At 43.5% G+C, this 13739-nt stretch overlaps 1 protein-coding gene across 3 annotated transcripts; it reads left to right on the top strand.

Annotated features, from left to right (window-relative positions):
* The first annotated feature begins 1166 nt into the window (after window positions 1-1166).
* LOC125744351 (protein bicaudal D homolog 2-like) lies at window positions 1167-13588 on the top strand. Of its 3 annotated transcripts, none has more exons than XM_049016061.1 (10): window positions 1168-1343; window positions 2551-2827; window positions 4113-4325; window positions 4979-5131; window positions 6547-6996; window positions 7408-8262; window positions 8553-8732; window positions 9024-9175; window positions 10579-10885; window positions 12201-13588. In XM_049016061.1, exons 2-9 carry the CDS (start codon window positions 2585-2587, stop codon window positions 10883-10885), a joined length of 2553 nt encoding a protein of 850 aa, XP_048872018.1. In that variant the 5' UTR covers window positions 1168-1343; window positions 2551-2584; the 3' UTR covers window positions 12201-13588. The 3 variants fall into 3 exon arrangements, with proteins under 3 accessions (XP_048872020.1, XP_048872018.1, XP_048872019.1); XM_049016062.1 differs by having other exon boundaries at window positions 12204-13588; XM_049016063.1 differs by lacking the exon at window positions 8553-8732 and having other exon boundaries at window positions 1167-1343.
* Window positions 13589-13739: the final 151 nt, after the last annotated feature.

The following is a 13739-nucleotide window of genomic DNA, read 5'->3' on the forward strand; positions in this document are numbered from 1 at the left end:
AGTAGCGCTAGGTGGCATCCAAGGATGCCGACAGTGGGGGAGGAAACGAGACCAAGAGGGGTCCAAAAGGAACACTCTAGAAATTAGATATATTTCCAGGGACATTTCATTTTGAAGCCCCCAAATTGAAGCAATGATACTTAGTGATGGCAAAGGCTAGAGCAATGTTTCTCAAACCAGTCCTCGTGTGCCCCTACACAGTCCACGTTTTAGGTCCCTCCCAAATCTCAGGGAATTGTGAGAGGGTAAAAATGTGGACTGTCTGGGGGTATCCATGGACTAATTTGAGAAACACTGAGGTAGACACCTGCTTGGCCTTGTGAACATGATTACACAAAAAGTATTTGATGGGTCTTTTTTCAGTTCCACAGAAACTATATGTACTTTCATTTTGAGACAAACTGAATGAAAACTTAATCAGTGCCACATAGTGGCCGCACAAGAAAGGACACACATTTGGTGCACATTACAATGAGACAAGTCAGACGAATTTGGACTTTAAATACAGAGAGGTGGGGATAGTATGTAGGGGGGCTAGAGATTGTAGGGGATGGGGGGTGTGGGAGGAGTTGGATTAGATAGGCGGAGGGGGTGACAGAGGCCATCCAGGGAATAAATTATTGGTGCTATGACAGCATCTAGTTTCATATGGTACATGTTCTTATTCCCAGAAATCCCCATGAAAGCAGCTGTCCTGAATTTTCAGAATTTCTTAATATGGATTATTATGATATTAATATTAGTTCTAATCAGGGATGGGATCAAGTCATTCCTTGGCAAGTCTGTACATTTTGAAAAAAGCCGAGCAAATACGGAAAAATGGCAAAATGTGCCAATTTGAGGCTTGCAGTGGAATTTTCGTTAACGAAATAATGAGTGCATTAAGTTTGAAGGATATGGATGTATTTCCGGGAAACCAGGAAACTTCTTTAAAAGTGCATTTGCGCTTTATCACGTTGGATGAGCGTTCAATGCACAATAACGCCTCGAGAAAACTGAAATTCCAGCGGCATGACACAAGCAACACAAGTCTTCAGTCACAAGGACGCAGTTTGGCTGTTGCTAAGTTATTTGATTGGCAAGCTCGTCCTTCAACCGACATCAAATTTGCCGAAATGGGCTGCAGCGATTGGCGGAAATAGTCCTTTGTTCCATATTTCTCCACCACACGGCGCGCGAGGAATTTCAAACGCCTTCAGTTACGTGGCTGTCGGCCGCTACCCGGCTTTGAATTAGCAGACATCTGCTGCTCTTCGGAAATATCGCGGAATTAACAGTGCAGAAACTGGAAACAGGCCATTCTGCTTTTTAAAAGAGGAAAGAGTATTCACCTAATTAGCTAGGTGAGTAATAAAGGAATATACGCAACCCGTTAATGTATATAGCAAGGACTTGTCTTGAGTTATTTTGAATCGGGAACATTACGATTCTCCAGAAAGGACCGCAGAAGTCACTATATGTGATGGTTCTTGTTGATATTTCTACGGGTGGTATCAACGGTCTCTTTGTTTAAGTTTTCTGTTATCATTATATAGTTCTTTTCAACCGATGCAGAGCAAGCTAAACGCCCGCGGTTGGTGTTGCTGACAAGCTAGTTGGCTAAACTAGTTAGCCTAGTTCTTGGGAGGCAAAGTTTGGCGCAGTCATTTAGGACTAAGTTCTCTAATTACCTCTGAAAATAGACAGTAGTGCCCTTAATGGCGAGGGACGCAAATTCTCGTTGCGAAGCTCTCTATAGATTATACATGTTTATATATAAAGAGTCTTTAGGCTGTTGGAAGCACGACGTACTCTTTTGTCCTGTCGGCTGTGATAAACCAATTCCAGTGCTCCTTGTGTACATGTTAGATATCGGTTTTCTACGTAGGGGCAACCCGTGTTTTTGGATAACAAAACTGGCACAAATGGCGAGCTCTTCTCTGAGAGGATATTGAATAACGCCGCAAGCTGCTTTTAGTTTTACTTCCTGTTGCGCTGTTTGAGATGCCAGGGACCCAAAAAGGAAGTATTTATTGCTAATCTGAACAAAAACATTAGTGTGCTGCTAACATAACACTACATTTAAGGTGACTCCTGTTCTAACAGTCGTCTACCTGGTATATTACATGGTGTTAAGAAATTCCCTTACATCGTTGAAGTCAGCTTCATATTAATGTATGCACCTTTACCATGATACACGGGATCTCACACTTTAATTTTAAAGCTTTAATTTACAAATCGCATGGATGTAATTTAAATTTCAGTACTGACAATATGATTTTGCTGGCAGCTTCATATGCAATGCATAATATACGATTTTAAAATATGCGCTGCCTTTGAGAACGCATTTCTGATGGGAGTGCACTTGGCATACTTTGGGGCGATGCTGTTTAACATCTTATTAGGTAATCCTCATTATGAGGTGCTGTTTATGCTTAATAGGGTTACATTGAATGTAATTTGCGTGAATCAAATTGCTTAAATCATTTTTATTTTCGGGAAAACTTTTTTTTTTATGGGTAGTTGTGAGGAAGTCCATCAGGGGTTTTTCTCATACACTTTTTCTTACAGTGAAGGTATGTGCTGTGTAAGGCAGCTGAACTGAATGACCAGAAGTGCCCAGTGTGTCACCATGCTGGAAGATGGAGAAGCTGGTGATCATATCCCATCGCTGCGGGCGGAGGTGGAGCGGCTGCAGACGGAGCTCCAGGAGGCCAGCCAGCAGAACGAGCAGGCCGCCCGCTACGGCTTGGCCATGCTGGAGGAGAGTGCTGCACTGAAGAGCAAGCATAATCATCTGGAGGAGGAGCATGAGGCACTAAAGCAGGAAGTGCAGCAGCTCCGAGAGGTTAGAGTGCTGCCCTACATACCTTTGTGCAGCATATTCAGGACAGGGTCACACGTAGCCAATCCCAGACCAGTGGGTGTGGTACAGCCCACATAGCAATTCATCACCGGGCACACACAGGCTTTCTCACATTGGCGTACATGCTATGGGCTATTTGGTGACCCCGGGAGACAACCAAAATACCAGTAGGACATGGAGAGATGGGAAGTGTGAGGCCACAGTACTCCCCCCTGAGGCACCATGCTGTCCAGCCAGACTGAGGCTTGTATTATTCCCAAGTTAACATCACAAGCAAAGCATATGACTTCTCTTCTGGGGCGACTTCTGTTCTTTTCTGCCTTCATTTAATGCCGCCGGACTTGTGAACCCGATGTACTTATTGTGATTTTGTTCCGTCAACTAGAAAATGGAACATTTCAGATTTGAGTCGGCTTCAGACAAATTTCAGACTTCTGCAAGTTGGTTGGCGGTTGCGTCTTGATGGGGAGGGAAACGGGCAACTGCAGCACAGCCTGAAAGGGTCTGTCCCTGGGGACATGTGCTTCTTGGAATTTTTCTTATGGCTGCATGGGGAAGTACAGCAGCATTTGCCCAAATATGAGAGGCAGTAATTAAAGAAATCAGAAGTGTTTGATCGAAGATTTTAACTAAGACATGGCAGAAGAAGCTTTTGAACTTATCGGCTTTTTTCCACATAACATTTAATAAGATTGTATATAGCGAAATTTACAGGATACAGAAGTAGAAGTTTTTTTTTTTCTATTGTCATTGCCAGTGTATTTTCTGTTGCATCAATTTTACTTTTGGGTTAAATGTAACTGGGTTTACATGGGTTAAATGTAAATGACCTGGTTGCCATGGTTTACACGCGTTCCTTATGTGCAGTACTGTTTTAAGTGACTGTACATGTTGTGTTGATTGTGCCCATATCAATGTACATAATAAATACCTCATCAATAGCAGTCAAGTGGACCCTCCTCAATGACCATGTGTACCAATGTACCCCCCTCAATATTAATAATCCAATTGTTACCCTATTGTTTGGTGTGTCCACTTGCATTTTTTAATGGTTAATCCCTCTCCCCACAAATTTAAACCACGACTCAAGTTTTTGAGACACTGGGGTCTCTCATTACCGTGCCATCGGAGTACACTGCCGTATCTCTTTACACTTTGACTCTAGTTGGCCTATCTGTTGCTGTTTAGTTATAGTGAATCCCTGTCAGTAAACAGTTACTGTGTGGTTGCCAGGATGTCTAACGAATGTATCTTGGCTGGGTTGTAGGCCCTGGCGGAGTCTGTGAGCAACATGAAGAGAACAGCTTCCGATGGAGAGAGTCGAGAGGAGACCCTACTGCGGGAGTCTGCCAGCAAGGAGGCGGCCTTGGGGACCCGCCTCGAGGAGCTGCAGCTGGAGCTGCGGCAGGCACGGCTTAACTTGAGCAATGTCCAGGCGGAGAGCGAGCGTCTGGGAGGGCTCTGCGGCCAGTTTAAGACGGTGCGTCAGTTTGCACACACAAACACTAGTCAAACTTAATGCCGCCTGGGAAGCCGTGAGAAAGATTAGTTATTTGTCAACAGTGTAGCCATAGCTTTCAGTTTGAGTGGGGGGAGTGGGGTCCAGAAATGCATTCGGTTTTACATTTAAAATTGATCCAAATAATCAAAGCAGAATCCATAACAGGACTCGTTTAAAATATTTTCATAGTTTGCCATAAATATATGCATTATGTGTATAGAGAAAAGTGAGGCAATAAATACTGAAAAACAGCATACTGACTTGCAGCAGGGGTAGCATTGCTACTGGCCCTATACAGGTGAATTAATTTAATTTTCCAGCATAGGTATGCTTCTGTGAGAATCTATGCTGTGTTGTGAAACTGTCATTAAGCGCCTTACAATACACGTGTCTGAACTAGGATTAAAAATGTTTGGGGGGGGATGTGGATTTGGTTACTTAAAAAGGACAACACAGTGTTTATAAGAAAGGTAACTTGTAACTTATTTTGGGAGATTTTAGCTTTGTGTTCACATTGATAGTGCTGCAGTTATGTGACTTCAGTACACTGCTTTTATTATATACAAATGTCAGTTAAAAAACAAAAAAACGATTTTGCTTTTTTCATCATGAAGAAATATCTTCTGTCTTAGGATTGTGAGCATCTGGAGATGGAGAAGGGACACCTACGGGGAGAACTGAAGGAGTACAAGGTTCGGGAGATGCAGCACCTCCAGGATAACAGTGAGCTGGAAGAGGAGAACGTCTCCCTGCAGAAACAGATCTCCCTGCTTAAGGAGAACCAGGTGAGCTGCTGCGTTCCTCAACAGACGTGTTATTTCTGAATATGGCCCTATGATTCTGCCAGGATGTCAGTGCCCCTCCAACGCCCTGGAATTTTAAATGAATCAAATTGCTTAAATCATTCTTTTAATCATGTTCAGGCTAAATTTTAATATTGTTTGTTGTGAGGAAGTCCATTGATTCTTCTCTCTCTGGTGAAGACATGCACTGTGTGAGGTAGCTGAACTGAATGAACAGAAGTGCACAAAGCACCACTATGCTGCAAGACTGGGGCTGGAGATCAGTCACTCCAGACAGCGATAAAAATAATCTCTGCTTCTGATGGAAAAATGAGCAGGCATCTGACCTGAAGGTGTCCTGTGTAAAAATCCAAGTAGGGAATATGGGTTAGATCCTTAACTACCAGCAAAATATCCAGCCCTGTTAGGTGGCCTTGGATAACTGTGTCAGCATGATGAATAACTATTTTGATGAGACTGCTTGTTGAAGGGATTTGCCAAAGCACCTCCCCTTGTCAGTCCATGTTTACTGCATGAGAATATTGTGACTATCTTGTGACTCCTATGTTTTCCATCTGGGCTGTGAAACTCAAGCCTTGTTGTTTTTAACATGTCTGTTTTTAAAACACTAGTACTGCATAGGGACGGTGACACAGGCTGAGTGGGTTAGGGGTGTTTCCTTAAATGCATTTTTAAGTGAATTTACAGCTATCCTCACCTCAATATTCAAACAAGAATTCCTCCCATGTAGCATCTGTCTTGTCTAGTTTCTTAGAGTGGCCTTTTTTGGTTTTTTTTCTTTAAGGCATTTTGTGTCGTGCCTTCTTATCTACATCGAACACATGCTCTTACCCTTGGGTGGTTTACGGACTTGAGTTTCTACTCATTAGCTATGGTTTCTCGATTCTTATTGACAGCTTGTAGAAATTCTCCATTTATCAAAATGTCATCAGATTTTTTTCTTGGCTACACATTAGTGGATATATTAGAAGCAGTGAGTTTTGGTTACACTAAGCTAATGTGTATAAAATGAAGTTCTAAACAGTCTAGCTCTTACAGCTGTTATCTGGCATGTTTTTATTTAGATTTCTGTTTAAACATATGGGGAAAATATACACTTCTATATTTATGTTCTGAATTTCCTGAAATGCTTAAAAAGAAATGAAGTGTAGGCTAACAGTAGTATTTGATGTGTACTGTAGGAAGATGGTAGTTTTGTGGCAATTTCCATGTTTTACCGAATTTTGTATTCATTGCTGAATTCAGTTTTAGATTTTTGGAATCTGTTATCTTTGCTTTTCCCATATGGCAATAACGATAAGGCCCCTAGAACTGTCAAACACTGGAACATAAAACGTTCCGGTATGTACTCTTCCACTTTCTGCTCTCACATTCCTTGTTTCATCTCCCAACCCCAGGTGGAGTTTGAGGCCCTAAAGCTTGAGCTGATCCAGAAAGAGGAGGAACACGAGCATCTAAAAAGGCAACTGGCAGAGGCAGGCCGCCTGAGGGAAATCGCAGAGCGTCAGCTAGAGGCCGCTCTAGAGACCCTTGAGGATGAAAGGGAGCAGAAGAACAACCTGCGGAAGGAGCTGGCTGCCCTGGCGATCAATCCCTTTGATTCTGTGAGCAATCTGGAACTTCACCTGGGCCAGCTAGAGGAGAGCACAGAAGAAGCAGGAGACCAGGATAGTGGCTATAATAACAGATGGCCCCAAATAGTCTTCAAGGCAAATGGAGAGCATTGCTGTTCCACCCCCAGGAACAGTGGCATCTTTCTACAGGCTCCTGCACCAGGGCTAGTGTCAGACTTGCTCAGTGAGCTACACCTTTCTGACAGTCAGAAGCTGAAACAGCAGTTGACCCAGGTACCTCTTCCTCCCTTGTTGAAATCACGAGTGTGGTCTTTTAGCTCAGTCTGTTTTGGTAGAAAAGGAGTGTAGGAATTTTAAAAGCACAGTGTACCCAGTGTCTCTTTGATTGGCTAGTCTGTCACTTGGTGGAGGTACCGCATGTTCTCCCTCAAAGGGCTCAGTGATCTGCTGTTTCCGGCTTTACATAGACCTGTGACCACATCCTGTGTGAGTAGTACCACACCACCATTTTTATATGCCCTATGTGCACAGGAAAAGTGACAATTATCCTTTAATAGAAATGACATTTAAAAATCAAATTCTAGCATTTTTATCTTGTTACATTGACCCTCCACCCCCCCCCCCTTTTTTTATATATATATACTGCTGATCATCATGCTCATATTTGTGTTTTTACCTACTTAGGCAGAGAAAGAGAAGGGCATTCTGTCCAGTACTGTCAAGGAGCTGCAGGAGGAGCTGGAAGTTTGCAGGAAAACTCTGGCCGAGGGCCAAGAAAAGATGGCCTCTCTGACCAAACAGTTGGAGGTCTTTCAAGGGTGCCAAGATCACATGCGTGGAAGCCAGGGGAATCCCGAAGGTGTGGAAAGGCCTGGTGTTGGGCACCATGGGGAGGGTGAACTCTGTGAACTGGTGAATGGTGTAGAACAAGGAATGCTAACAGCTAGTGAGGAATCTCAGCTGAGGGAGGAGATAAAGGAGGCAACTGTGCAGTATGCCAAACTAGAAAGCAGGTACCAGCAAGAGAAGGAGAGATGGAGGGGTGAAGCCCAAGAGCTGGCAGAGAAGATAAGGCAGTGCATCCAATCTAGCCAGCAGGACCAGGAACGTATCCTAGCATTGGAGAAGGAAATTGGGGCCACTATGAAAGTAGCATCTGACTCAGAAAGCCATCTCAGCACTACGCAGGATGAGCTACTGGTCTTCTCTGAGGAGCTTGCTAACCTCTACCACCACATATGCATGTGCAGCAACCTCACACCTGTTCGTGTCACGCTGGACTACTATCGGCGTGGCGCACATGCCCAGCACAGCCACCATGGGCCTCTGCGGAAGCGGCGCTCCTCTGAAATGTTCACAAAAGTGTCTGCCACCTGCAGTATGGACAGCAGGGCTTCCCCCTTGGGCGATGGTGGGGATTCGTTACCCGGGAGCCCTGGGGCCAGCAGCTGCCCCAGCTCCCCAACGCCAGACTTCCGGGATCCCACCAATGTGCGGAACCTGATGGCTGTTATACGGAACCAGATGAAGCATTTGCAGGTATGACCAGCAGTGCAGTCCAGATGCAGACGTCCACATTGAGGTCCAAAGGGTATAGCTTGGATGTGTTTGGGCCTTTTTGGAGCTTCGTGTCTGCAGTGTAACAGCATGCTATTCATTAACTAGGCAAGCAATATCAGTCCTGTTCCCTAATGTGTAAGAGGATGAGCATTTATCCTGATCTTTGTAGATGTTTTCAAATGTGGTATAACTGGATGCATGACAGGATTCAATCTATATAAGGACAGCCTGAAATGAAGTGAATGTCTTTGCTTTACTCTTAACTCCAGGTAGCATTTGATGCATGTCGCCGGAGGGGGGCTCTGTCCTCCCCATCTAACATGGGTGTGCATGACACCGATATGGACACAGAGACTCTGCTTGAAGAAGTACTGAAGCTTAAATCCCTTCTTAGCACCAAGAGGGAGCAGATTGCTACTCTGAGGACTGTCCTCAAAGGCAACAAACAGGTGCCCTCACTGCATTGCGCTTGTCTCCTGAGGGTTTGTTTAGTTTATGGTGTGAGGCTTTATTAATAAACAGTGGTGTGTGTGGGGCGGGCTGGGAGTGGGTAAGGTATGCTACGGGAAATGGTTCCCTGAAGAAAGCTTTGTTTTCCATTGTTAATTTGCTGTAGTTTGTTTGTTCTCTCAATTGTGTATTTCAGTAAGTGATGGTGTTGAAGGTGATTACTTAAACAAATTACCATTTGGCTCATCAATAGTAACCTGCTAACAAAAATAGTCTATCTTTTTTCACAGACTGCGGAGATAGCCTTGACGACGCTCAAGACCAAATATGACACAGAGAAGAGTGCCATTTCTGAAACAATGTTGAAACTCAGAAATGAACTCAAAGCTCTCAAAGAGGATGCAGCCACCTTCTCTGCGCTCCGGACCATGTTTGCCAGTAGGTCAGTACCATGTCTCCGTCATACGGTCAGATGGTTCCTGTAAACACGCCCCCGGAACGATGGCACTTGCCGAGCCACACGTTTATCCGGTTCCTGCCATCAGCACTGAGGAAAAAAGCTTGTTCTCCAGGTTTTACAGCCCTTTGGGAGACAATGGGAAGTGGGTTATTGCCTGATAAGAATATGCCTGTGTCCTCTTCATGCAGAGGTGGTTACAGCTACAGCTTTGCAGGAGCCATATCTATTCTGAACACTAAGGTCTGTGTTTGTCCTCATACTGTCTCAAAATATGAATGCTTGAAATTTGTGAATGGGCCCTGACCAGCTTGCTCTGTGAATCGAATGAAAAGCCAAGATAAATGGACCATGTTCTCCCTGCTGTGTCAGACTGTCATGGAAGTGAACCAGCTTAAGTGGAATTACATTGTAAATGCCCTATGCCTGATGTGATGAGGTCAGCAGTAGCAGGTTGGTTCACTGCAAAACCAGAGCACTCATTTCAATGAGTTGAGTTGGGCTGCTTCAGTGTCATTTTCCTATAAAACTTTCAAGCATTTCAGGTACGATGTAAGATTTTGAGACGCATCACACCAAAATTGAAGCAGCCCCACATAGTGGCATCAAAGAGAAAGGTAGCCTTAAACACTCATCTTGTTAGTGCAATAATTCAGAGGTATTTGTAAGATCTTTTTAGAACTTCATATAAGAAAAGGTCTAACTGATCTTGAGACAAATTGCACCAAAACTGAAGAAGTGCTACTTGGTGGTAGAAAAGGGGAGGGTGATGGCAGAAGCCACTTGACCTATTGATGGGTCTTATTACTACATTATATAGCCATTATATGGAAGAGTATCTACCTTGGCTTTCATTTTGAGAAATATCACCCCAAATTTAAAGCAGCAGCACTAGGTGACAGTAAAGGAGGGAAAGGACAGCCACAAAAAACAACTGACATTGTGAACACAGCAACTCCAAAAGTGTTCGATGGATCTTATTCCAGACTTCCGGGGAACATTGTTGTAGGTAGTGGTCTGAGAACTATTGGATCTTGAGACGAAATAGAAGTAGTGTCACTGCATAGTGGCACAAAAAGGGTCAGCCACTGACACGGATGTGTTGAACCTGATTTACTTTGAGACGCAAAAGTTGGGCTTTTAAGAGTAGGGCTGGTTGATGGGGCTACATCCATTTAGTGCCGAAAAGCTGGCCGAATGTTTTTCCTGTCATCTGAAGCCCTGCGGGTTACGGTGTATGTGCAATATAATATCGATATGATATCACCCAGCCCTGTTGAAGAGGAGGATAGAGTATGTCGGGGGGGTTTTGGAAAAGTAGGGGTTAGATGGGGGCCGAGGGTAATGGGGGTAATAATAGTTATTTCCGATATAAATTTTGCTCTCAGGTGTGACCAGTATGTGACACAGATCGACGAGATGCAGAGGCAGCTGGCCATCGCCGAGGACGAGAAGAAGACCCTGAACTCGCTGCTGCGCATGGCCATCCAGCAGAAGCTGGCGCTGACGCAGAGGCTGGAGGACCTGGAGACCCCCTGCTGCTCGCACAGTGGCCTAAGCAGTCCGCGCCGTTCCCGCTCCAAGCGGCTGGGCACCCCTCGGTCTGGCCAGACCTCGAGGAGCCCATGTGGGTGTCCCACGCGGCCACCAAGAACCAGTCCCCACTCCAGCCCAGTCAGGAATGGCAGCATTTAGGTGAGCAGCCAAGTCATTTTGATCCCTCTCCCCCAGACTCTGTTAGGGGCCCTGTTAGCCCCCGCTGTCACACTGACCTACTACTGCACCACTCTCAATCATAATCTTATCAACTTCATTCCACGATGAACTTAGTTTCAAGCTACAGTGCAAATTTCACAAAGGTAATCTTATCCCTTTCTCCAGACAATGGCTCCACTGAACAGCTAGTAAAGCAAATCACAGATTTTTTTTTTTTTTTTTTTTTTTTTTTTTAAAGAATCCTTGCCCTTTAACCAGCAAAATGTCATCATGGCCACATAGTTCTAGGCTTTTCCTATGAGGAAACCCATTCAGATGCTTTGCATGTCATTGTTTTCAAGACCCTATTAATTAAATTTTTATGGCTTTCGGTGATCATGTTTTATGGGATACACACGTGTGTTCTGAGAAGACCATAATCTACCGCACTACAGCCATGGTTAGGTTTTTTTTTTTTTTTTTTTAAACGTAAGCATTAGGCTTTTAGTCATGAGACAGGTGCTTCCAGCACTTTTATAGTGATCACGTTTAACCTGCCTTGGTGCATCACATTTTACAAAATGTTGATCATAAAGACCAGCTGCCGTTTATCGTGCAAACTAACCACTTTTGTTCTGAAAAACCTGATTCAACTCCCAAAAAGCTTTCATACCTTTGCACTATACTCCCTGATTAGTGACTACAATTCCCTGCATTCTTTCTTTAGCTGTTTTACTCAGTTTGTGAATTTATAGGCTAGTGAGGAGAGCAGAATAATTCATGGGGCATGATGTTTTGGCTGGTTAAGTGCCATTTGTTTTGATGCTGCAGTCTTAAGTTGTTTAATTTAAAGTTTTGTAAGAAACACCTGGGTATTTAAAGACTAAAATGCAAAGTCCCCCTGGTGGTCATAAATATGGCTGACATTGCCATCCTTTTCTTCTGTCGCAAGCTACTTATATCCAGAATGCAGTTTCTATATTTGTATGTAGACACAGCTGTTCATGTCATGTCCAGGTCCAGTTTGAGTTCCCTGTTCTGATTTTTCAGTCAATTTAAACTGCACCATAAAATGTCATTAATATCAGAAAGAAAAATGTGCAAAGTTAATGGGGTTAAAATGTGCATATGGAAGAAATATTTTGGCTGATTAGGTTTCAGTGTTTACTTTGCAAGCAAATTCAGAGATGATTGCTAGTAGTGACTTCCAAGATTGCTCCCATTTTGGAATTGCTGACTAGCTGATGTTTTTGTGACCCCTTCAGCCAGTTTAAGGATTGTAAAAAATCTACAGAATTTTTTTTTCTCCCCCCAGTAGAAAAAAAATCGCGTGCTTGGGAGAAAGCTGTACGTCTGCCGTCCGTCACGCCTGCTGGAATCATTCATCCTGATGGATGTCAGGAATCCTTCAAAAAATGTTTGTCTTACAGCACACATCTTGGATCATTGCAGTAACCCAAGGTACTCCACAGGCTTTCGACCGAAGATGTGGGTGTTTCCACTTTGAACAACATCTTAACGGGCAATTTTGGAGATGTGATTTAGCAGAAGCGGCCCCTAACTTTTTATTTCATGGAGGACACACAGAATTATTAAAATGCATATTGTGAATAAATTACATGTATGCTGATCATGTATAATCCATAATTTCTTTAAAGTTCAGTGACGTATTTATCCACAGCTGTTCAGGACATTCAGTGATCAAAGTACTTAACCACCTCTTTGTGTAGACGATACTAAATAATCCAGAACCATCTGTGTGTTTCTATTATGCTTTCCCCCCTACATGCAAACCAAACGTCCTTGGGACAGTTCCATGTTTCTCTGCTATTTTGCACCTTTTTTCGGGGGGGGTGGGCAGCAGTTGTAATACTTATTCAGAACAAAGAGTACATTTCTTAGAATAAAACTGTATAAACTAGTAACAGATTTCCCATTTCTGCCGCACTTTTATTCATTGTGTGTGCGTGTGCGTGCCTGTTTGTGTGCCTGCGTGATAATCCTGTGTGCCTGGGCAAGCTTGACTGCTCGCTCAACAACACGCACCGTTTTTTTTTTTTTTTTTGGAAGGAGTTCCCTGTGTAACTCATACTTTGCACAGGTCAGTGCAAATGCGAGGTTTGACTTGTTCTTTCTGAAGGCAATGTGCTGTAGTGCCGAGGATGTTCCTGCTATGAAGCGTGAAGTGAGACCAGTGTCGAGGGGGGAAAATGCTGTTTATCGGGAATTTTTCATTTGAGAAAGTGCCTTTATTCTCAGTTATTAAACTTGCCTATCGCAACAAACATTCTTAAAGCAAATATCTGAACCACTTGTGTGGGGTTTGTGTGTGTGTGTGTGTGTGTGTGTGTGTGCGCATGCATGTCTCCATATATGTTAAGTATACTGACTGTTAAGTCTTTGGCAAAATTAAGACTTAAGGCATTTAAACCACGTGCCTTTGTGCAATTGCATTTTGTTACCTTTCTGTATTTGAAATTGAAGGTGGTCTGTTTTATCAACTGAAAATGCACAATGAACATTTTAGAAACATGGCTGGGTGATGTTATGTTAAAGCAACGTTTGTATTTTTCTCTGTCCACCAAAAAAAAGCTTCAAAGAATTGTTTTTGTCTTTTTCTATTTGATATGTAGTGTTTATACAGGAATGATTTAACTGTGTTTAGTTTGTGTGTATTATATAATAAATTCCAACATAAGAAAATTGTACGTACTGCAGTTCTTGGCAGCTTGGGACCCTTCCTCCCCTCCCCCGCCCGAAAAATGATCAATTCATTTCCTCTGCGATGTCGGCGATTAGGCGGCCGAAGGCAACCGCCTGCTTTGCCTAGAGCTGGTGCTAGAAAAGTGTGCAG

This window comes from Brienomyrus brachyistius, chromosome 6, assembly GCF_023856365.1.
Source record: "Brienomyrus brachyistius isolate T26 chromosome 6, BBRACH_0.4, whole genome shotgun sequence".
NCBI classification, from domain to species: domain Eukaryota; kingdom Metazoa; phylum Chordata; class Actinopteri; order Osteoglossiformes; family Mormyridae; genus Brienomyrus; species Brienomyrus brachyistius.